This window comes from Littorina saxatilis, linkage group LG9, assembly GCF_037325665.1.
Source record: "Littorina saxatilis isolate snail1 linkage group LG9, US_GU_Lsax_2.0, whole genome shotgun sequence".
Taxonomy (NCBI): Eukaryota; Metazoa; Mollusca; class Gastropoda; order Littorinimorpha; family Littorinidae; genus Littorina; species Littorina saxatilis.
The window spans coordinates 32,524,034-32,546,938 of record NC_090253.1 but is presented as its reverse complement, the minus strand read 5'-3'; the positions used below and the strand labels follow the sequence as shown (position 1 = coordinate 32,546,938).

Genomic DNA, 22,905 nt, shown 5'->3' with positions numbered 1-22,905 from the left:
ACGCGTGAACTCACGAGAAGAAAGATGTCCGCGTCCATTTGAACGTGTTGGAAACTACGACGAAAAACAATGAGGGCAGCATAGTCTTGTTTTGTTTGTAATGCATCAGAGATACAACAGGCATCTTTCTATGCCAGATAAAGACTTCAATTTTCTCTATGAGCATCCATGTTGAGGACAGTGTGATCTGCGATTGACACAAAAAAAAGTTGACGAAAGCATCGTCTGCTGTAGTGTAGAACTTATCTTCTTCATAATCCACGATTAACTTTGACAAAAACTAACGTTCAACAAAAGTATTATTTCACTAAATTTTAAACCACCTTTTTGATTCTCCATAATGTCCCTAAATAAGTTTATGCACCCGAGAAATAGATACAAGTGTAAGAGACCAGATTTTGACGCTTTAGCAAAGAAATACCCTGAATTTCAGCAGCATATCATTGAGAATGAGAAAGGCAAACCCGTTCTGGACTTCAAAAATCCGGATGCAGTGAGAGTGTTGACAACTTGTCTTTTACAAGAAGATTATGGCTTGAAGATTGATTTACCACCAGATCGGCTTGTTCCTACGATACCACTTCGACTGAATTACATTCACTGGATGGAAGACATCACCAATGACTGGGGCAAAAAAGAGCTATTTGCCATTGATATTGGTTTGTTATCTTCAGTTGTAAAGCATGCATGATTTCTAATCCTATAGTCAGGGTAGAGTGGTGGGGGAAACGGATGACAGCCTTACATAATTAAGTTACACTGATCGATTAATGCACTTTGTATTGAGGACAGCTGGTCACATCAAACGACAGACTTCAGTGCTTTTATTAAATTTGTATTTCGCACTCTGAGTGCATGTATACAAGATTCTGCTCCCGCACATACACTCTGACGTTAACTTACGGTCGTGAAGCAAATTTGCCATTCGGCGCCACTTTGTGATAGGAACGCAGAGCAGTTGATTATCAGAGTACCAAAAAAACCAAAATAATCTGATGCTGCATGCACATGGGTGTCGTTTGGGTCAGCCCTTCGGCCAATCACCGATTTTTTTGTTACTTTGGCCGAAACTTTTATACATGTCCTTATTGGCCAAATATCCGAAGATTATTTGTCTGAATCGGGCCATTCGGCCATGATTTTTCCAATGTTTTTTTAATTTTTATTGATCAGGATTTGATTGCTAAATTTTGCTGCCGATGTACTTAGTCAGCTGACTGCCGTTTATTTTCTTCTTGAATGCCAAAAACAAAACAACGTTTTGAACGGAAGCCATTTACGAAAATGATAGCTGCCAGAGTGGTTTCCCACTCTCTCAGCGTTTGCGTCCGCCGGTTCGTGATAGTTTCTCAGTCTGTCAGTGATTTGGATTTGGCGGAGGGGGGTGGGGGCATTTTATGACATCTTTATAAAAATGAAACAATGCAGTGATGGTGTGACTAACAGCTGAACATGATTTAGTTTTACTGGTGTTATTCTTCAAACACATGTTTCCTAGTCATGGTACACCTCTCTGACTCCAGAACACTCACATTTTGGGCTTGGAAAATGAACTTGATAAAGCAGCCCCGAATGTCCACGAGGGCAACCTCACAGGACTTTATATTACAAGCAGACAAGCAATTTGTTAAAATAAGGATATTATAGTTTATACCTTTCTTTGTGCACACTGTATTAAAATGAATTGTACAGTGCTGAATTCTTTACAGGGACTGGAGTGTGTTGTGTGTACCCAATCTTGGCAATCTCTGGTAACCCTTGGCGATTCCTGGCCACAGAAGCTGATGATATGAACTTTTCTTACGCTGTCAAGAACTTGGAGGCAAACAAGCTGACTGACAGAATCAAAGGTATGTTCTATGTCTAGGGTTCACAAGCATAAGTGTGTACAGTAAGAAGTCTCAGAAGGGATAGGGTATATTCTGGCTCGCGGATTCTTGCGCTCACGCCCCAGATAGTTTTACCAAGATTCTTTATTCAGAAGTGAAGTTAAGTGAAGACGGTAAAAAACTGAAACATATATAAACAAAAGAAACCATAAGAAAAAGTACAAACTAATATGAAAAGAATCAAAACACAAAATCACAACCTCTAAACCACCGCAGTCGCGACCGAAAAACCAACGCTTGGTGGCAAATGGCGTACACAAAAAATCGAATTATCCAATTACACAAATGGAGCACTGGGGCCTTCGTTCCGAGTCGTTTTCTTTTACCATAACTTAAAACCAACAAAATACTACATCGACCGAAGTCGGCACGCTTCTTACTTCTACTATAATTCCTACAACAACACTAACAACACTCTCAAATGAACAAAATCACAAACTCAAAAAACTAAACCAGATCTACAACAAGGAAAAAAATGGCGGAATAGCTCGACAACCACGTGGAAGACTGCAAATCTTACTCTACCAAAAAATGTGTGTCAAGAGCGATCACACAAACGATTACAACCTCAAAAACAATGTAAATCATACTAGAGTCGGATCCTTTATTAAAAGAAATGAAAATTACTCACACTTCGTGGGCCACCAGACCTCTTTAAAGAGAGGAAGAGAGAAACCGTCCCGGCAAGGACAGATTCAGGGGAAACTACTAAGTAAAAATTTACAAAGCACAATTATCTCCCTTATACTTCTAGAAGTACATATTCTTTCAACTGGAATAAACGAAACGAAATTAAAAGAAGATTAAAAATACTGTCGGAGACAGAACAGGGTAGAAACAGATACCAGTAAGGCAGCATGAATTTTCACATTGTGAGAATTCATGTTTGTCAGAAAACCAAAAACGGATAGACTGCTAACGTTCAAAATTTCCCCCTCAAATTGATGTTTTCATGGTAAGATCTGACTTTTTTTCAAAGAGGGGAGATTGCATTCGTCAGGAAAACTTGCCTGAGAAAATCAACACTAACCTTTCTTGATTTTCGATTCATGCTTGTCAAAGTCGCAACTCAAGCTATGTGAATACTTTTCTAAGAGCACATTAATTTGAACTGGATTTATTTACTTTGCTGAGAGAATGTTTTAAGTGCATCCACTTTGCAGTTAAGTGTAATAGACTTTTGCTGGATTTGTTTCAGTTGTGAAAGTATCTGAAAACACAATCCTGGAGGGAGTCATTGGCAACACAGAGGAGGCCTATGACTTTTGCATGTGTAATCCACCGTTTTTCGCTGACCACTTTGAGGCCCAGGGCCTTGTGTCAAGGACACCCAGTCGACCCGATGCCAAAACAATGTCCACAGCCAGTCCTCAGGAAGGGATCGTACAAGGAGGGGAGATTGCATTCGTCAGAAAAATGATTGACGAGTCTAACTTCCTACAAGACAGGGTTAGGTGAGTCAGTGATCTTTGCAGACAGAACTGAGCCCAAGTACTGAAGTAGCTGTTCATCGAACAAAATGTTTGACTTTTTAAAACAAGCAAACAAATATTTGTTCAGCAAGGGACAGTGATTTATTAGCACATTCAAGACGAATTCATTTTGCAAGTATTTCAGTCTGTCATTAGTTTTTACTTCAGTCTGCATCGGTTCTCTCTCCCTCCTAAGTTTCAAAGCAATTAATGATGGGTTTTTTGGTAGCACTACGAGTACTGCTTCATTTGAACTCCTTGTAGGCCAAGGATTGTGATGATACCGTCCAAATTGGACTTTGGGGGTACAAATAACTCTCTAATGCAAGTAAAGGGTACAAATAACTCTCTAATGCCAGTAAAGGGTACAAATAACTCTCTAATGCCAGTAAAGGGTACAAATAACTCTCTAATGCCAGTAAAGGGTACAAATAACTCTCTAATGCCAGTAAAGGGTACAAATAACTCTCTAATGCCAGTAAAGGGTACAAATAACTCTCTAATGCCAGTAAAGGGTACAAATAACTCTCTAATGCCAGTAAAGGGTACAAATAACTCTCTAATGCCAGTAAAGGGTAGCTGAATCACATGAGTCCATCTTGATTGTTTTTTCAGAGTGTACAGCACAATGCTTGGGAAGAAAGCAAGCTTGGCACCATTGAAGGAAATCTTGCGAAGAAACAAGGTATGCTTCTGAGTGCATGGTGTTTTGCTGTTCTTGTGTGTTCGTGTGTGTGTGTGTGTGTGTGTGCATTGATATTGTACAGTAGCCTGTGACCACTGGTTTTGATACTAATATAGTCAAACCTTTCCTTAAAGACAACCTGAGGGATTGAGCATAAGTGGTCATTATACTTATAGACAGGTGGTCTTTATGAAAAGGGTCACCATTTGGGACATATTCGACTGCCTAGAAACACTAGCACGTATGTCGCGCACCCACGCAAACTTCCCACTGCACAGGAACAGGAACGTATTCGCAAGGCATATGTGCACACATGTAATCACGGATTCAGGCATCTATAGAACCATCCCAAATTTAGATTCTTGTCAACTTTTGATAGAACATGGCATTTTTGTGACGTTTGGTGTTTTTTATTTTGTATGCATGCTCAGCTGTCAAAAAGTATTGTTTGGGGGCACTGAGACGCACTTACACTTTTTATTCAACAGTGGCCAAGCATATGAAATGTCAGACATGGGACTGGTCCGAATTTCATCGGAATTCCGATATTTTCCTTAGCTCACAGACCATTCTTGAGATCGATGCAAATTCGTTGAGAAAAAAAGGGGGGGGGGGGGTGTGGTGGTATGAACCGTTCAGCTGAAACTGTCTGCGTCTGAAGTCAGTGCATTCGCACCCCAGCACTCGCGTGAACCCATAGCAGTATCATGGGTCGCGTTTGATTGGCTGTCGATCTCCGACGATTATCGCCTAGGCCTAATTATTCACCGATGGCGGTTTGCGGGTTGTTTTGATTGGCTGCCGATCTCCAAACGCCGAAGGTGAAAAAGGTAGCATCATGGCGTCTGGATTCCGTATTGTTTTGTCGGCTGTGGAAGCTCTTACGATCGACGACCAAAGTGTGAAAAACAAGTGGAAAGCCAACTGGCTGTCAGAAGAAGTGACTGTCATTATCACAACAAGAAAGAAAGGCGCCAGCTCATTGGCGACAGAATCGCCAAGATATCCATTCCCGGTCAGGCCGTGTGCATGTGGTGCGACAACGGCCACTGCGTGGTAAAATACGGACTTGGTGGAAAAAATGTGTTGGTTCTGAAAGTTTTCAGGTACGTTTTGTGTGTGTGTGATTGTTATAAATTACACTTTTGTTTAAAATGCTAAAACTTATTATTCTTGTGATTTTTATAGCTTTTTAAAAAGGCATGATCTAATTTTTTGCTATCAGGAGAGGCCCCAAAATGGCCTTTATAATTCTAACATTCATTTTCCGTCAGGGAGGCTTTGCCCCCCTGAACCCCCTACCGGGGCATTGCCCCTGGACCCCACCAGGGGCCTATGCGGCCCCTGGACCCCGGCTTACTTTCCTACTTTTGGAACATTTGCTGGTCTCATGTCTGAATGTACAGTGCCTATGTGTATATGTTACAGTAAATTCTCAAAACCAGGAAATTTGCGAAATCCCTGAAAATTTCAGTAAATTTGTGAATTTCCTGTTTCACTCGGGGATTTCACGAATTTCCTAAAAATTCTAGGAAATTTGCGAATTTCCTGTTTTCAAGGGGCAGGAAATTCGCAAATTTACTGAAACACATTTGAAGAGAAACAAGTGCTTTGTGAACCATTTAATGATTCTGATTTCCTTATATTAATGCAAGTTATACACTCATATTTCTCTCTCTCTCTCTCTCTCTCTCTCTCTCTCTCTCTCTCTCTCTCTCTCTCTCTCTCTCTCTCTCTCTCTCTCTCTCTCTCTCTCTCTCTCTCTGAACGAGTACATTAAAAGGTACATTGTGACACTCACATCTCTCTCCTATACTGTCATTTGCGGCCAGCCGTGGTAGAACAGTCCATTATGATACAAGATAAAAACAAAACAAGCCGGGCATGTACAGCACAGACATATGGCACGTAATATAAGCATTCGCTTGAGTTCATGGCCCTATTATTTCTCGTTTTATTATTGTCTCATGTTTAATTGAATAAAACCGTGTTTAAACCAAGACATAATTATGGCAATGAAAAGACGCTTAAAAATTTCTTCATGGTGCGTCTTATTTATTGGTGCAAGATTGGCTGCTGTGACATCTTGAGTTGCACAGTACTTTGGCTTTGTAGCACTTGCATCGATTTGTTTTACATTTTGTCGACCCTGCACAGCTGCATTTCACAAAGCCTTGCCCGCCTGATGCTGACTGTTCTATCACGGCTGACCGCAACGACACAGCCTTGTCAAGAGAGACATCTTCTTCGGTTAGCAATCTCTGCGGACATAAATCAAACTGGTTTCGAGAATATCCGCCATGTAAGATACCAGCCTTAACCGCAATCGTGTAGATGTTTGTTTCCACGTCCCTGTGTAAAATCACACCAAGTATATTTCTTGGATCTCCTCTGCCACGATCCACTAGAGGCACGGGCACAGCGACATTATCACCAACTTCTCCGGCTTTCAGGTCCACCCGACTTCTCTTCACAATTCGCTGTGCTTGAGACATTTGACCAGAAAAAGCATCTGCTCGACACCGTTTGATCTGATCACTGCGAGCATCCAACATTTGTCCTGGAACATCTGCGATGACCGGTGTGTCCATGCAACTAGTAAGTGATTGCGAACCGAAAGCTGGATCGCTTGATTCAGAAGGAGTCGTGTTTGATTCCGAAGGAGCTGGCGGGTTTGATTCCGAAGGAGCTGGAGGGTTTGATTCTGAAGGAGCCTGAGAGTTTGATTCTGAAGGAGCTGGAGGGTTTGATTCTGAAGGAGCCTGAGAGTTTGATTCCGAAGGAGCTGGAGGGTTTGACTCTGAAGGAGCCTGAGAGTTTGATTCCGAAGGAGCTGGAGGGTTTGATTCTGAAGGAGCCTGAGAGTTTGATTCCGAAGGAGCTGGAGGGTTTTATTCTGAATGAGCCTGAGGGTTTGATTCCGAAGGAGCTGGAGGGTTTGATTCTGAAGGAGTCTGAGGGTTTGATTCTGTAGGAGATGGATCGCTGGATTCAGAGGATGGCTGATGCAAAACCAGTGCCAGGAGATTTCAGTTTCCAAATTCTTCAGGACTTCAAAGGGTAGAGATGATGTTGTGAGCCCAACACTAGCCTCGCTGCCGAATAGTGCTGAGTAGGGGGATCGCTTTATTCCCGAATGATGGGAAGAGTTTTTATAAAACTGCACAAACTTTATCCCTGTTGCCCAGTCTTGAGTATGGTTGTTCGCCAGCCAGGCCACCAGCATGTCTTTGATGTCACCATTTGCTCTTTCAACCGATCCCTGGCTTTGTGGATGTCGCGGCTTCCAATGTTGGCCAAAAATCTTTCAGTTCTGAAATGATGTTGGCTGTGAACTCAGTGCTGTTATCGCTTTGGAGAATTGCAGGAGCACCGATCACGAGAAAGATGTCAAGCAGCTGGGCTGCAACCTCTACAGCGCGTTTGCTCCTAATAGGCCGGAGGACGCAGAACTTGGTGAGATGGTCTTGATACACCATGATCCATTTGTAACCGTTGCTTGGCATGGACTGCATGTCAACAAGATCAACTTGTCCTCGTGATGCAAATTCCTTGCTGATGATTGGACGCACAACTACACCTTTTGTCATGGGTCTCTTTCTCTTTTTCTGACATTCCTCGCATAGTGACTTGAAAAGCTCGAGCGATTTGGTACTAATGTTTGCATATTTCCTTTGTGTTTCTTTGATCATTCGATCACGCCCACCATGGCCCGTCGAGATATGAGCGCGCTTGATGACGTCGAAAGTTTCCTCGATGGTGACATAGTAGACAGGGGTTTGTTCAGCACAACTCCTCTTCTTAATGAGCTTTTCAACAGGACCACACTGGAGAACGTCATACCTGAAAACACAAATACAAAATGTGTGGTAGGGCACTCGATCCATGCTTTGGTAAAAGATGTATTGCGTATGAAAGCCTGTTTTTTTTTCAGAGTGACAGTGACAGACAGACACAGACAGACAGACACAGACAGAAAGCCACCCAGCCAGCCAAGCTAGCAGACAGGCAGGCAGATAAAAAGAGCGACAGTGATATAGAGATAGAGAGAGAGACAGAAAGGCAGACAGAGACAGACAGACAGACACAGACAGAAAGACACCCAGCCAGGCTAGCAGACTGGCAGGCAGATAAAAAGAGCGACAGTGAGATAGAGATTGAGAGACAGACACACAGAAAGGCAGACAGAGACTGAAAGACAGCCAGAGCAACAAAAGAGAGAGAGAGAGATCAAATCAAATCAAATCAAATCAAATTTTATTTTACGAGGGTTGTGGCATAAGCAATATAAACGAGCTTCTTTTCAACCAGCCCTCGCCCAGAGAGGGACTATTCTAATCTTGAATACATATATATATATATATATATATATATACAAACGTAAAACAATTACAAAAGATAAGCATGAAAAAAAAAGGCAGAAAAACTATTCACATGACTATATACACGTTGTAGGCTATACATACATTCTTGCGTTATGAAACACTGATGCTTTATGGACAGATATGATCAATATGAAAATAATCAGAACGAAGTCTTCCATCACTGTGACTTTTCGTAATTTGACATTAAATGTAATGAGAGGTGTTTTTTGAAAGTATTGAGACTTGTTGGGACTCGAACTGATTCCGGGAGAGAATTCCACAAAACGCTGCCAGAATAAGCTAAACTTGATTTAAAGAGATCTATCCGCGGAATGGGGACGTTGAATTTTCGGCTTGGTTTGGCTTTAAATTTTGTAATGAAAGCACTCGGTGCATGGCCGGAAAGGATTTTGTGAAGGAGCACGCCTTTATTTGATTTAAATCTTTCTTTTAAGGGCAAAATCTTAAGTTTTTTATAATCGTCGAAAACAAGACTGGATTGTTTTAATAGAACTGATTTTAGTGCTCGTCTGTGTAGACTGTACAGTGGTTTTAAAATGTTTGCACTGGCAGAGTCCCAGATGGTCGAACAATAATCCGTGATGGTTTGTATGTATGCATTATAAAATAATAACCTTGAGTGTGGATCAAGAAAGTGCTTTATTCTGTTCAACAAATATATTTTCCTCGACATGGTTTTACACAACGATCTAACATGATGGGTCCAAGATAAATTATTATCGATATTTACTCCCAAAACTTTGTGATCTCCTACTTCCGCTATTGCATCGTTGCCAATTAATAAGGAATGAGGATTATTCTTGATGTTTTGTCTTTTAGAGAGAGAGAGAGAGAGAGAGAGAGAGAGAGAGAGAGAGAGAGAGAGGGAGAGAGAGCGAAAGAAAAAGAGAGAGCGAGAGAGAGAGAGAGAGAGAGAGAGAGAGAGAGAGAGAGAGAGAGAGAGAGAGACCGACAGAGAAAGATAAACTCACTTCGCCAGGTTATAATATTCCTGTCGACTTTTGGTTGTGTTGTTCACGGCTGCAGTCTTGACATCTTCCACAATCTTGTTATATTCCGACTTTGGGATTAAAAAATATGTTTTATTTTCCTCACGTTGTCTGAAAAGTTCTGTGGTGAACTTCAGTTCAACATCTGCATTGCCTGCCATCCTGTTGGGCTGCCTATCAGCAACATGAACCAAACGCGGACTGAACTGCAAAGGCTTATGGTCTGTCAGATTTGGTAGTTCAGGTGTGAGCTGTTTTTACATGAGTTTTCGTAATCCCAATACCACAAACTTCTTATAACTTATTTTCACTTTCCTTTCATGTGGCTGGCGTGGCGGGTTGGTAGTGTGTCGGACCCAAAAATTGAAGATGTTCGGTTCAAATCATGCTCAAATCAACTTTTTTTTTCTTTTTTTTTCTTCTAACAGTAAATTTATCAAAATCACAATGTAAAATAAAGAAAACGGACTTTTTTTATATTTTTTTAAGAATTTTACAAATTTACTGAAACGTTTTTCATTGTTCAGTAAATTTGTGAAAAAATGGCATGCTCATTTCAGGAAATTCGCAAATTTCCTAGAATTTTTAGGAAATTCGTGAAATCCCCGAGTGAAACAGGAAATTCACAAATTTACTGAAATTTTCAGGGATTTCGCAAATTTCCTAGTTTCGAGAATTTACTGTAACATATATATGACATGTTTCTGAATATCCTCAGCATTTTTCTTGTCTCTTTTTTTCCAGATTGAAAATTTTGCAAGCACAGAGTTCTGTCAAGGAAAAACAATGCGCTGGGGACTGGCATGGACTTTTGATAAGACCGTCAAGTTTCCTGTACGTGTTTCACTACCTATACTTTTTATTCTTTTTTAATTGTCTTTGCTTTTTATTCTTCCGTCTCTATTTATTTATGGTAGAGCTTGTGGAGCATGTATGTTTTGATTTGGGTGCAATTTATACAAGAAGATTTCATCGAAGGGAACCATCTTAGTACATCTTTCAAATATCATAACACAAAGGTGGAAGTGTTTGGATCTTAGTTGTTGATTGACTAACCTTAGATGCTTGTTTTTGACAAAAGTTGATGTTTGGTCATAAAAGGAAGGCAGCTGTTATATTCATTCTTCAAGTTTGACTGTTTCAGAGGTCGGAGTTTTCTCAAAGCAAGAAAGAAGGGAAGAAGTCTCTGGTGCACGTCATTCCAACAGAGATGGGAGAGAGACGAGAACGTGTCAGTGACCTTGTCAGCTTCTTCAAACAAGTCTTCTCAGAGTTCAAGGTCAGTGGTGTTGTGTGTGTGTGTGTGTGTGTGCAGGCTCGTATACATGCAAGAGTATGAGCAGCTGTGATCTTTTTTTGGTAGCTCAGTTGGTAGAGCACTGGACTTGTGATCGGAAGGTCGCAGGTTCGAATTCGTGCCGGGACGGACACGGGTCAACTTTATGTGCAGACCCAGAGACGGAAGCCATGTCCCACCCCCGTGTCATCACAATGGCACGTAAAAGACCTTGGTCATTCTGCCATAAGTGCAGGTGGCTGAATACACCTAAACACACAGACACCTGGGTAGCGCGACTCCGTTGCTGCTAGCTTTCCACTGGGAGGAAGCGACCCGAATTTCCCAGCGATGGGACAATAAAGTAATGAAAATGAAAAAGAAATAAAATGGACTGCTTTGTGCCTATAGGTAAGTTGATTGAGCACAAAGGTGTATATATGTAGCACAATGTGACCTGCATGTGTGTTTTACGACATGTTTTCTATGTGCTTGTGTTTTCTAATTTGTTTCATAACTTTAGTTAACATAGCACTTCCAGAGAGCTTTCTGTCCAATACAAAACTCTACTTACTGAGAATAATAAAACCAGACTCTTTCTCCGTTGACAGATCCACTGCAGAGAAGGCAAGCAGTCCGGGTACTTCTCACTGCTGACAATCACAGCGGCAGAAAACACCTGGGTGCACTCCCGTCGCAAGCGTCGCCAGATGATGAGAGAAACCACAGCGGCCCCCACAACAGCCACCACAGACAGCGGTGAAACGCCATCACACACAGCATCAGAAACAGCAGCAACACATTCAAACACAGCTGAAGAAGGAATGACAGCTGAAGTCAGTGCTGCAAAAGCTGTGAAAGTGTCCATACCATCAGAGAAATCGGACAGACTGTGTGAAAACGATGTGCAGGGAAAAGACACCCAGAATACGGTTACAAGAACAGAGGTCACTGCTACTGTCTCTGAGGTTGGTGAGAACACGAGGAAGTCCAAAAGAAAGGCCGACAATGAAAGAAGTGAGCCTTCGGAAGAACTTGCAGCAAAGCGTGCAAAACGCAGCACAAAAAATCAACAGGATCTGTCCAAGGGGGCGAAAACAACAGAAGATGCAACGCCAACGGGTGAGGATGAGAAAAGTTGTGCAGTGATGCAGAGTTCTTCAGAGGCAGAAGACCACTCCCCTGAGAAAGAGGAGGCGTGTGAAGCCAAAGGAAAGGACAGGCCTCCCGCCCAGTTTGTGCTCAAGTGCCACATGTGTGTAAGGGTGCAGGACGCGGACCTTGCCGTGGAGTTGACCTGGTTGGGCGGTGAAAACATTCAGCTCATGCACCAGCTCATGCAGATTTTCAAGAATAAACTTGCAGCACGCAAACCAGCATGAAATGCTATAACCGGATGGTGCCAAACTTACATGTGAACATATTTTCAGGTTTCCATATCAGATTTTGTTCATTCATTCTTTTGTATTCGATCCAGACTACTGGTTGAATTTTGACTGTAGTATTTGAGGAAATGTGGGCTCCCACCCATGTAAACTGTTCAATGAAGCCTACGCATACATACATTTTTGTAGTGTACCAGGCAGCGTTTTGAGATTCGCGGAAGTAATCGGACTGTCCTACACCCATTTTTTATTACCTGTTCATGCATAAAGATATATGCACAGAGGATGAAAGTCAATTGTTCAGTGTGATGCTTCATATTCTCTCCGGTGGTAGGAGACTTTCTTTCTTTATTTGGTGTTTAACGTCGTTTTCAACCGTTCAAGGTTATATCGCGACGGGGTAGGAGATAGAGAATACTACATGGCTTGCTGTGTCGTACCAGATTTACACGAGTTGGTTTTTTAAATATTGAACTGCGAGCGAAAGCGAGCTGTTCACTATTTGAAAAAGCAACGAGTGTAAATCTGGTACGACACAGCAAGCCATGTAGTATTCTGTTTATCCTACATACTGTACTTACGTGTATTTTACTGAAAATGTCCTGCAGTCAAGGCAGCTAAATTGAAGACGCTTGTTTTGGAACCTCGATCTCTTCTAAAGCCTCGTGCAATCTATTACGTCAAAGCAAAGAAACGTCACCCTGAAAGTGTGGCGTGACGTGTTAGTTCTAAAGATTCATCGAGGGTAATTAGCGAGCGCAATTTTTGTTTCTATAATGACGTTTGTCTCGGTGACTTTGGCATCATAAGCAGTGGAAAAACAGGTCCCTGCCAGACTTGCTTGACATGACCTCATTTACATGATATACACACGTGTGATTTGAACGATTATTATCTCACGGGTGTCTCTCTCACGTATGTAGGATAAACTGCATTACTCTCTTTTACTGTTGTTTATAATCAAACGATTATTTCTCTTTGTTTCTTTGATTTGTTCATGCGCTTGTAACAATGATCCACTGAACATTTGTTCCTATAAGTTGAAGATTTTAAAAATCGCTTTGCAAGGCAGCAATTGTTTGTGTTGTGTGTGTGTAAGCCTTACACAATTTCAAGTCATTTACTTTTACATGTGTACTTAATTTTACCACAAGAAGGTCATAATTCTTTCTTTGTGGAAACGAGTGGTCCTCTTCTCGTGCACATTTGCATCAAGTGCCAGCTGCTGTTGAAATATCAGTGATTTATGTATGCCAGTTTAGGAACATGTGTAATTTTATAGGCAAAGAAGCCCCCTCAAATTTTAACTCTCAATAGACGTTTTGCGGAAATAATTGTCAGGATTTTCAAGTTAGAGCCATGATTTCTGAATCATGTATAGTTTGGTTAAAATTCTTTTTTCTTCTCCCTCTTCTTTTTTGTTTGTTTGTTTTGTTTTGTTCTGGTTCGATTTGATTAAATCATGGTTATATAACAGTTCTGTTTCCTGCAGAAGGTGGAAATTGATGTTAAATCCTTATCAGTTTTATCCGATTGATTTTACTTCTGAATGTTTTTTGTTCTTTTTATCAAATTTGTAAGTGAATGATGCCAGAGTAGGAATCTGTTACTGTTTGTTTGGATTGCTCAGGGTTTGAGCTCTTTTAGTCATGAAATCAAATTAAATTTGTGAGCCTTTTTTTGATTTTGTCTCTTGAAGATATTGCCTAAACATAAGGTGATGCAGAATGTGTACGGTGTATGTATGCGGGAGTGTGGGTTTCTCTCATACTTGACATGAAGAAACAGTTTTATGTGTGGAAAATAAATTTTATTTTAAACATGTATGCAAACAGAAGCTCAACAACAACAACAAAAAGTAACTAAACAGTAGGTTGCACACAAAAACACACCTGAGCACAATCATTATCATAAATTACTGAACAAAATCCAGCATATCACAAAATGTGCTCTTTCTTCTATTGAAATTGCTCAAACGCAAACAGTATATACACTTTTCTCCTTTTTTGTTGACAGAACAGTCAGTCTAAAAATTATACAACTATCTTCCAACATTAGTATGAGTTCATCCTTAAAATCATTCGATCAATGCATTTTTTTCCCAAAACGTCCAATATTTCAAAAGGAAGGTGTAAAAATCAAAATACATGCAGAGCACAAACTGAGCAACTATGTAACTTACTCTCGTCTTGCTATTTACCAAAAGTTCCTGAAAATAACGGGCAAAACAAACAACCTTGGAAATAAAAAATCTTTATGGCAAAAAAAAGAACAATCCTTGCAACTTTTCAACAGAACAAGTTTGTTTGTTTGTTTGTTTATTTGTTGCTTAACGTCCAGCCGACTACGCAGAGCCATATCAGGACGAGGAAGGGGGCCACTTGTCAAGCGATTCCTGTTTACAAATGCACTAACCCATTACTTGTGTCCCAGCAGGCTTTAGTAAAACTAAATTAATACCTACTGGAAGATTACCAGTTTCCAGTATGTTAAAATAGGCTTAACCTATCTACTGCTGGACTTACATCAGAACACTAACAGATTAAACTATACATGAATCGCGAGACAAGCGGCAAGAGAAGAGATTTTTGGAAAAAATACAGGTGAATGAGCAAGAAGGCAGAAAAAAGAAAAGAATTCATGAAGAAAAAGAGAGCATGACAGGAAAGAGGAACCGAAAATCTACCTAACAGCAAACTAGAAAGCTCCTGCGGTTCCAAAAACAGGAGGGGCCTTTAATTTCATAACCGCAGTGCCCCACTGCGGGAAACAGAACAAGTGTGGGGGGTCCTAACCATATATATCTCTCCTTGAACTTGAACATACTAGATAGAAATGATAAATGTTTGGGATAAACAGGAAAAATCAATCATTGTAACATCTTTGGGCTTGCACAGCTTCATGAATAAATCATAACTGATATTGACTGCTGAAGGGAAACCAAGTCTCGGCACCAAGGGTAAGACTTTGGAAATACATGTAACACATGTAATGACAGAGTGAAACAAAACACACAGGAACAAAACAAAAAAATTGTTGAAAAAAACAACCAAAAAACAGTCTCTATTTAATGCAACTTGCAATTAACACAACGTACAGCAAGGGGAAAACAGTTTTCATTTCAAACATTTGATATAATACACACAAAATGCAACCACTTAGAAAAAGAAGAAAGTTCATAGGTGTGTACTTGTGATACAATAAGCCCTTTGGCTACAAACTTTGCTGGCTTGTAAGCATCCTCAAAATACATAAAGACAAAACACACTTGTTTTCAACTGACGCTCTAATACAGAACAAAAACACGTCACAAAAAAGTCTGAAAATGAAACTGTCACCTGGTTGTTCCGGCACTGATCAAACTGATGAAAGAAGAATATCTTGCAGAAAACACATACAAAGTATAGACTGTACAAATCACAACACATCTAGATCTCCAGTGAAGGCAAAGAGTGAGCATCCTTGTCATGCCTGCCATACGAGGACACCTGTGTCCCTGTGTCTCTAACCTTGACTAAAAAAAAAAAAAAATGTCATGACAGGACACTCGGGCCTGTGAGTAAGCGTTGATGTTGATCTAACTATAAATTTCCGCGGGTGGAACCAACATTTCTATGAAACCTTCATGGTCATCAGACATGTCCAACAGTTTTGTCCTGGTCTTGAAAATACGGTTTCTTTGCAATTGACACTTTAATGGCTTCAAAACGCAAGGATAGTTTGACCCCAAACTTCATAGCGAGGATACTGTTAACCTCTACTTCTAGACGGGAATATTTTACGCTGGAGAAAATGCAGATCAAGGGTAGAATTTATCCGGGACTAAAGTCTCTACCCTCGACTCCTGCATGCAGTGTAGGTCACTCTAGGCTGGTCCCAAGGGTGTCCTTTGATGGCAGGTACCGCTGTATTTAGTCTTCATCATGAAGATGGGATGTTGGTGATTGATACACTTGACACCACACTTGGTGACAGGTACAGTGCTACCTGTTATGAAAGGACACCCTTGGGACCAGCAAAAAGCGTCCCTACATTGAAGGCGACCTGTCATGATTTTATTTTGGTGAAGATAATAAATATAAGGACACCAGAATGTGTCCTTTCATGGAAGGTGTTCTCTTATCTGAGGTGCCCCACATGCTGTAGCACTTATTCATTTCAATCCAGCAGGCTCTCGATGACATTTACAGTTCTTACCAGATTTGAAACTGTGTGAATGTCTAAAAGGTATGTTGTAAACTTCTGGAATAGACAAATTCCAAAAATAACTCCGTCGGGTCTGAATGGGTTGTGGGAGAGTGACCTTTTCTTGCAAAACCTCCCACAAACATGGGAGGGGCCGATCACTAGCGAGGGGTGTGTCAGAAACTCGTGGTAGTGATTGGCCCCTCCGATGTTTGTACAAGGTTTTGCAAGAAAAGGTCACTCTTCCACAACCAATACAAACACGAAAGAGTTATTTCCGAAAATCGTCTATTGTTAATTGAGCTAGTCACACCAACAGGGTAGTGTCCAACACAATCAGCGCCATTTCTGCTCAAGACACGCATCTGGAAAGTGATATGGGGTACGGTATTGCTCAGACATAATCACACTGTTCACCACTTTTTACTGACAAGAAATTGAATTTTTTAAAGATTTTGTTCTCAAGAAAATCATCACATGGAAACTGCAGACATAATAATTTACAGTGTCTTTTTATTCAGGTAAAACAACATGTACACTTAATCATGCATGCATTTCATGCACAAACACATATGGAATCCTCACAACTCGTAACCTGGTATATTATACACACAAACATACATCATCTCGTCATTTCTATTGTAAGGGTTCACACAAGAAAAAGTGTAGCTGATAAACACACCTTCAAAAAAGGTAACCAAATGTATCTGAAAGAAATGTGAGCTTACGGGACCTTTCTTCACCAGTGAACTGTTACAAGTGTCTCCAAACTGATACTACTCAACTTTTGAATGAGTATAACAGTACCACACAGCAGGAAATCCTTGGCTTTGTGGTACTTTGCGTTCAAATCCTGCAACCTGCCATAAAAGCACAAGAGCCGAGACTCTAGACAGAGAGTTGTGTTCAGGTACAATATTTGATAGTGATTATTGTTCATGCTTATGATACACATTCCAGTTAGCTGTGACACATTCAAAGACCTCCAGCAAACAGCAAGTGACTGGCTAACAGCTTTCCCATGACAAGTGAAAGCACAATCAGCATTTGCCTCAAAAGCTGATGAAATGATTAAATGTGTAACTTGTGCTTTGCACAAAAATGCGCATGCAAATACACACTGAAACAAACAGCAAGCATTGTGACTGACGAAGTATTGACTGCGCCTGAAAAGTCAAAGCATGCTAGCGATCAGCCACACAAATTGACGCAATGCTGAAACTTTCTGTGGAACTTGTGCTTTAGACAAAAGAATTCTATATGTGAGTAAAATAGCAGGTCTCACAGAAGCAGAGTGAACATCAAGTTAAATGACTGATAAAGAAGTTTGCTTTCAACATGCACTCTGCTGTTAATTAAACCAGTGCTGATGACAAGCCATCAGATCTGTAGTTTACACACACACACACACACATGTAGGAAACACACTTGCAAGAAACAAAAGAAAGAAGCTACAATACACAAAATTAGTACATGATGTTATCGCACTGCCACAAAACAAGCTGAAAAAATGCAGAAGCCTGTACGATAATTCATGTATTGTAAACTGCGCAAATATCTTTCAGTAAATTTGTGCACTTGCAAACAAAACTGTACTGCTATACATGTACTTAGAACTATGTCACAGAGTAAACTTGAACCACAGCAAACACAGGAAAGACTGATATCATCTTTTATTCAGATAACTACTTAAAAAACAAACAGACATAGATCCACATGTAAGCATAACATTTCACACAAGCACATCTTCAATGTGAAGAAAAAATAAAATGTAAAACCATGTATCACAATAACAACAAGAGCAAACATGAGGATACCCAACACAACAAATGATTAACTTATGTGTTTTTCAACAAACTTTTTTTCAAAGACTTTTGATTTGTTGTCGCTTCTTGCATACTTGCTATCTGGAAAAATTTGAGTCCTATACTGTTGAGAATATTCTAAAAGACTGTAAGCTGCAAGATTTCACTTCACAATACACAGAAGAAATTTGACACTGTACAGTATACACAGATCTAACATGCGTTGCAAGTAGTGTCAAAAATGACACAAGTGGTTGCTGTCAGATTCTTTCTTTCTTTATTTGGTGTTTTACGTTGTTTTCAACCACGAAGGTTATATCGCAACGGGGGAAGGGGGGAGATGGGATAGAGCCACTTGTCAATTGTTTCTTGTTCACAAAAGCACTAATCAAAAATTTGCTCCAGGGGCTTGCAACGTAGTACAATATATTACCTAACTGGGAGAATGCAAGTTTCCAGTACAAAGGACTTAACATTTCTTACATACTGCTTGACTAAAATCTTTACAAAAATTGACTATATTCTATACAAGAAACACTTAACAAGGGTAAAAGGAGAAACAGAATCCGTTAGTCGCCTCTTACGACATGCTGGGGAGCATCGGGTAAATTCTTCCCCCTAACCCGCGGGGGGTTGCTGTCAGATTGGTTACTTCAAACAAGTACACATAGGTAACACATATATCTGAACATTAAATGCACAAATAGCATTAACTTTACAACCAAGTGAACAATACACTATTGTAAAGAAAGAAAAACAGTCATTATGAAGTTACATGTATTACAATAATTTAGAGCACCAACAGAGTTTACAGTAATACGGGATGCAGACAATAATGGAAGGCTGGAATATTTCACAGGTCAACTTCAACTCGCATGCAACAAGAACATGTTTCCTTCTCTTCACTATGGTAACATCATCAGTCATCCTTGCATCTTTCTTCTTATTCAAAATAAATCACTGACAAAATGAATGTTATATTCAGTCGATGATCGTTCATTGATAAGTGATAGGTATAATACATAAATACACACACCAAGCTAAGGGAAACTCAGCACATGTCTACAAATAAAGGTGGCAAACTCAAAAATTAGCCAATGATTAGAGATAATAACTAAATGCATACCCTGCCATCAGCTTTTGTAAGAACATTGACTTTTTAGGCAGCAGAGACCAACCAAACCGCGGCTTTGTACTCGAATATCAATCATTGCATGGTTTTATTCAGTCATTAGAAAAACACACAGCTACGTTTTTTACAGGATAAGAGCAAACTTTTCTTTCCTTCATTTTAAGATCCTCAACTGAAAGTCAGGAATGGTTCTCTTTATCTCTCTCTCTCTCCATTGTTCTGCCTTCACTCTCATCCTAGGAGACAAAACCTCATGCACACACTTACACACTTGGTCCCCAAGGCATATTTTTTCATTTTCTTTCAGAAATGTTCTTTCTCAAACAAGAATGTCATGCCCATCACATTCTGCAAGGACTTGCTCACTACCTGAAAGCAAAACTCCACTCCAGACACAACAGTAAATCAAAGTCCAAAAAGCAACAGAACCAGTCGAGACTTTTCTCCATTATTGCAGAACCATTTCCAGGACCAGCCAGGACATATTCAGCCAGTTACACGCAGCATTTCACATTCCACAACTCACCTTATAGCAAAATCTGTAGGGATAGACGTCTCCAAACTTGTATCACATAATTTTATGCTTACCGTACTTTCCGGGTCATAAGGCGCGATTTTTTTCCTCGAGTTCGACCACTGCGTCTTGTATAACGAAGCGCCTAATCCGTGTATGAAATACGAAAAAAAATCAAAGAGACCGCTTGAGTATCAGTCAAACAACTTGTGATAATGCATGTTTCAGCTACTAGGTACTGCCCTGCCTTTGATCTGGCCGCACACACAGATTTCCACTCTGTTAAACTCCGTCACTGATCCCGATGCAGGAAGTGTTTCCTCTCTCAGATATGACAGGGGAACCACCTCTCATGGCAAAAACTGGGTCATTGACCCCTGGGAAGAAGGTCGTGTCTTTTAACAAGGCCACCCAGCTATCACAATGCCTTTGATCTGGCCGCACACACAGAGCACACATATTTTCACTCAGTTAAAGTCGGTCACTGACCGGTCACTGACCCCGATGCAGGAAGTGTTTCCTCTCTCAGATATGACAGGGGAACCACCTCTCATGGCAAAAACTGGGTCATTTTGGTGCGCCCTATCGGCCCCCTGCGTCCAATGGGTGACTGGATTACAATTTTTTTTAAAAAGAAGGGGGTGCGTCTTAGATAACGAAGCGCCTTGTCACCCGGAAAGTACGGTACTTGCTGCTGTCATAATTCAAACAACAGAAGCAACAAAAGAGACAGAACAAGCAATGCACCATTCTTTTATTTGACCCTTTTCATGCACTGAGATTTCTTCAAATTCAACATACACAAATATTGTTTCATGACATAATGGTGTCAGCTTTCAGATTACAGGGAAGTATTCATTCTGTTCCCCTAAACGTGGAGTAAATCTCTCTTTATCACGGAGAAATAAACACAAAAAGCACATAATTTCCACGGCCTACACATTATCGGTTATTTGAATATGGAAACATCTCCTACAAAGTGAAGGGAAAAAATCATAAAATGAGTGTTGCTGAAAACTTCACAGACTTGTAAAAACAAAAAAGCCTGCAAAGATCTTTGTCCAGAAGAACGTGTGAAATGCGTTTGAAGACTGTGATATGTTTGGCGACGATGGCTTCATCCACTAAGGGGGTCCTCGCGACAGTTGATGGCGTAGCGGAGTCGTTGCAGCATGACCTCAAAAGAGGAATACTGGGGGAGCTTGATCATGAACATGCAGGTCTCCACGCGGATGTAGCGACCATCTGGTGTGCCTGGTGACAACAAAACACACAGCTGTCCACAAAAACACGCAAAACTGCTTTGGAGGTGGGATTTTGAGTCTGCTGTATGTTTAGGACAGAAATCTGCAGAACTTCAACAGGAATCAAGCATCCTAAGGAGAGAGACACCAAAGCTATTCCCTCATAGAAAAAGATCAAATAGATCACATGAAAATCTGAAATGGCAGAGACCCATGCAACACTGCCTTGAGCATGGCTGTGACAGTGAGCCCTTGGGTTCTCTCTGTGCGCATGAAAGGATATGTGCACAAAGTCTTGGCTCTGACAGACATTTTTATTTTATCTTATGTGGATGGCACTTAAAAAGGAAACAGAAAGGTCAATGCAAATGTTGAGTCCCCCCCCCCCCCCCCACACACACACACTTGTTTTCTTTATTTTATGACTGCCACTGACCTGGGCCGTCAGGCGGGGCGATCTTCATGGGGTAGGGAGGGACATGTGTGAACTCGTGGCCCCCTTCCCGACAAGGGCAGGTCTGGGGGATACGCTCCTGGTTGCAGGCAAACTTGATGAAGCGCGACAGCTCCTCCTGGGTTAGGCTCTCCAGGGCGGCCCAGAAATACTCAATGTGTGCGTCTGTCTCCATCAGTCCTACCTGGTACATTGTGTGTGCCTGTCAAGAATCAAATCATTTTTACAATTCGTCACTTGCAGGACCCTGTGACCCAGAATAATTAACAAACACGCGGTGAAGGCAATACGTCAGAGGGAGGGGGATCAGCCCACAGAAGCCCTGAACGCCACTCACTCACTAATATAAAACATCAAGAGAAATACTCAAAAGTACAAAATACAGCCGTATTTCCCATGCAATACCCCTCAGGTTTCCGTAGAGAGGACATTTGAATAAAAGATAACTTTTTCTTTTCCATTGGTCTATCAATTTATCCAAAGTCTACTTGTCATAAACAGACACATGCCTTGCAGTGGCACTTTTGGCTGGTCCCAGAGGTGTTCTGTCATGACAGATACTTACTACTGTGTCCATGAAAGAAAAAGCACAAACCTTGAGGAAGTTGAGGTCAACAGTGGGCAGGCCACTGGTGCGAAGCTCCATGTCATAAGGGGTCATGAGGCACAGCAGTTGCCGTGGTAACACAGTGGCCATGCCGACAGAGACCGCTGCCAGACGAGAAGTGTTGGTCAGCTCTCGCAGCCTGAGTCGTCGCACACACTCCACGTACTGGTATCGGTTGCTGAGGCTGACAGTCACAGGCAAAAGTAAACACCACATGAATAATGTATCAGCTTTGCTTTTCTGTGTTTGTTTGTTTATCGAAAATTTTATAAGTAAATTTTCATTTGATTAATATACTTACCCGAATCACATATAGCATTGACGCAGTCTAGGATGCTAAGGTCTGAAAAGGCTACCCGTCTTAAACAATTTTAAAGGGAAGCAACCCCACCACAAAAAGTGTAAACGTAGCCATGGTAATGACCCCACACCCGGGGAGTTACCTCCCATTGGTGTGTCCTACGTCACTACCGCTACTCAACACGTGGTCAATATCATACGGCTTTAAAGAAAACTAAAAAACCATAAGCGGGGTTGGCGGGAGGGAATTCACTACAGCAGTCCCTGCAATGTACGGCCCCCGGCGTGAGCGGACACTTGACATGTACGGACACATTTGCTCGGCACGGAGTGTTTTCCTTCTATACTTGCCCCCCCTTAAACGGACACCTGCAAAACGTGGACGCGGACACTCATTTTCGGTCCCAACAGCAGGTCATACCTCCAATGTACGGACAGACCATCGTCAAATTTTCACCACAACAAAATCGATAACAGAGCAGTCCGGCTCTTGGTACAAAGATCACAGCCGCAATGGTGTGATGACAGTCACTGATAACTTGAGTGCACGTGTACCCATCGTGTGTCTGTGTGTAACCTCTTT

General features: G+C 41.1%; 2 protein-coding genes and 1 long non-coding RNA gene across 6 annotated transcripts in view; 2 read left to right on the top strand and 1 right to left on the bottom strand.

The window, feature by feature from the left end:
* Nucleotides 1-13,760, top strand: LOC138977049 (RNA N(6)-adenosine-methyltransferase mettl16-like). The gene is made up of 7 exons (XM_070349957.1): nucleotides 1-659; nucleotides 1,710-1,850; nucleotides 3,088-3,343; nucleotides 3,977-4,046; nucleotides 10,165-10,254; nucleotides 10,565-10,699; nucleotides 11,308-13,760. Exons 1-7 carry the CDS (start codon nucleotides 341-343, stop codon nucleotides 12,076-12,078), a joined length of 1,782 nt encoding a protein of 593 aa, XP_070206058.1. The 5' UTR covers nucleotides 1-340; the 3' UTR covers nucleotides 12,079-13,760.
* A 109-nt stretch (nucleotides 13,761-13,869) lies between these two features.
* Nucleotides 13,870-22,905, bottom strand: part of LOC138977036 (probable E3 ubiquitin-protein ligase HECTD4) — a 110,065-nt gene continuing 101,029 nt past the window's right edge. For 3 of the 4 annotated variants that reach the window (XM_070349927.1, XM_070349929.1, XM_070349928.1), the window contains exons 64-66: nucleotides 22,011-22,206; nucleotides 21,398-21,617; nucleotides 13,870-20,971 (exon numbers count right to left, since the gene is read on the bottom strand). In XM_070349927.1, the coding sequence (XP_070206028.1) occupies nucleotides 20,835-20,971; nucleotides 21,398-21,617; nucleotides 22,011-22,206 (553 nt within the window). In that variant the 3' untranslated portion in view covers nucleotides 13,870-20,834. The remainder of the gene's footprint in view (nucleotides 20,972-21,397; nucleotides 21,618-22,010; nucleotides 22,207-22,905) is intronic. The other variant, XR_011459212.1, reaches the window with a different exon arrangement.
* LOC138977073 (uncharacterized) overlaps nucleotides 16,818-22,905 on the top strand; it is a 31,077-nt gene continuing 24,989 nt past the window's right edge. The window contains exon 1 of the long non-coding RNA XR_011459225.1: nucleotides 16,818-16,959. This is a non-coding gene — a long non-coding RNA (uncharacterized lncRNA). The remainder of the gene's footprint in view (nucleotides 16,960-22,905) is intronic.

Excerpts from the sequence above, each read along its gene's own strand:
- LOC138977049 (XM_070349957.1), top strand. The coding sequence starts at position 341 with ATGTCCCTAAATAAGTTTATGCACCCGAGAAATAGATACAAGTGTAAG. Across the intron at positions 1,851-3,087 it reads GCTGACTGACAGAATCAAAG|TTGTGAAAGTATCTGAAAAC; the intron begins GTATGTTCTATG and ends GATTTGTTTCAG. Across the intron at positions 3,344-3,976 it reads TTCCTACAAGACAGGGTTAG|AGTGTACAGCACAATGCTTG; the intron begins GTGAGTCAGTGA and ends TTGTTTTTTCAG.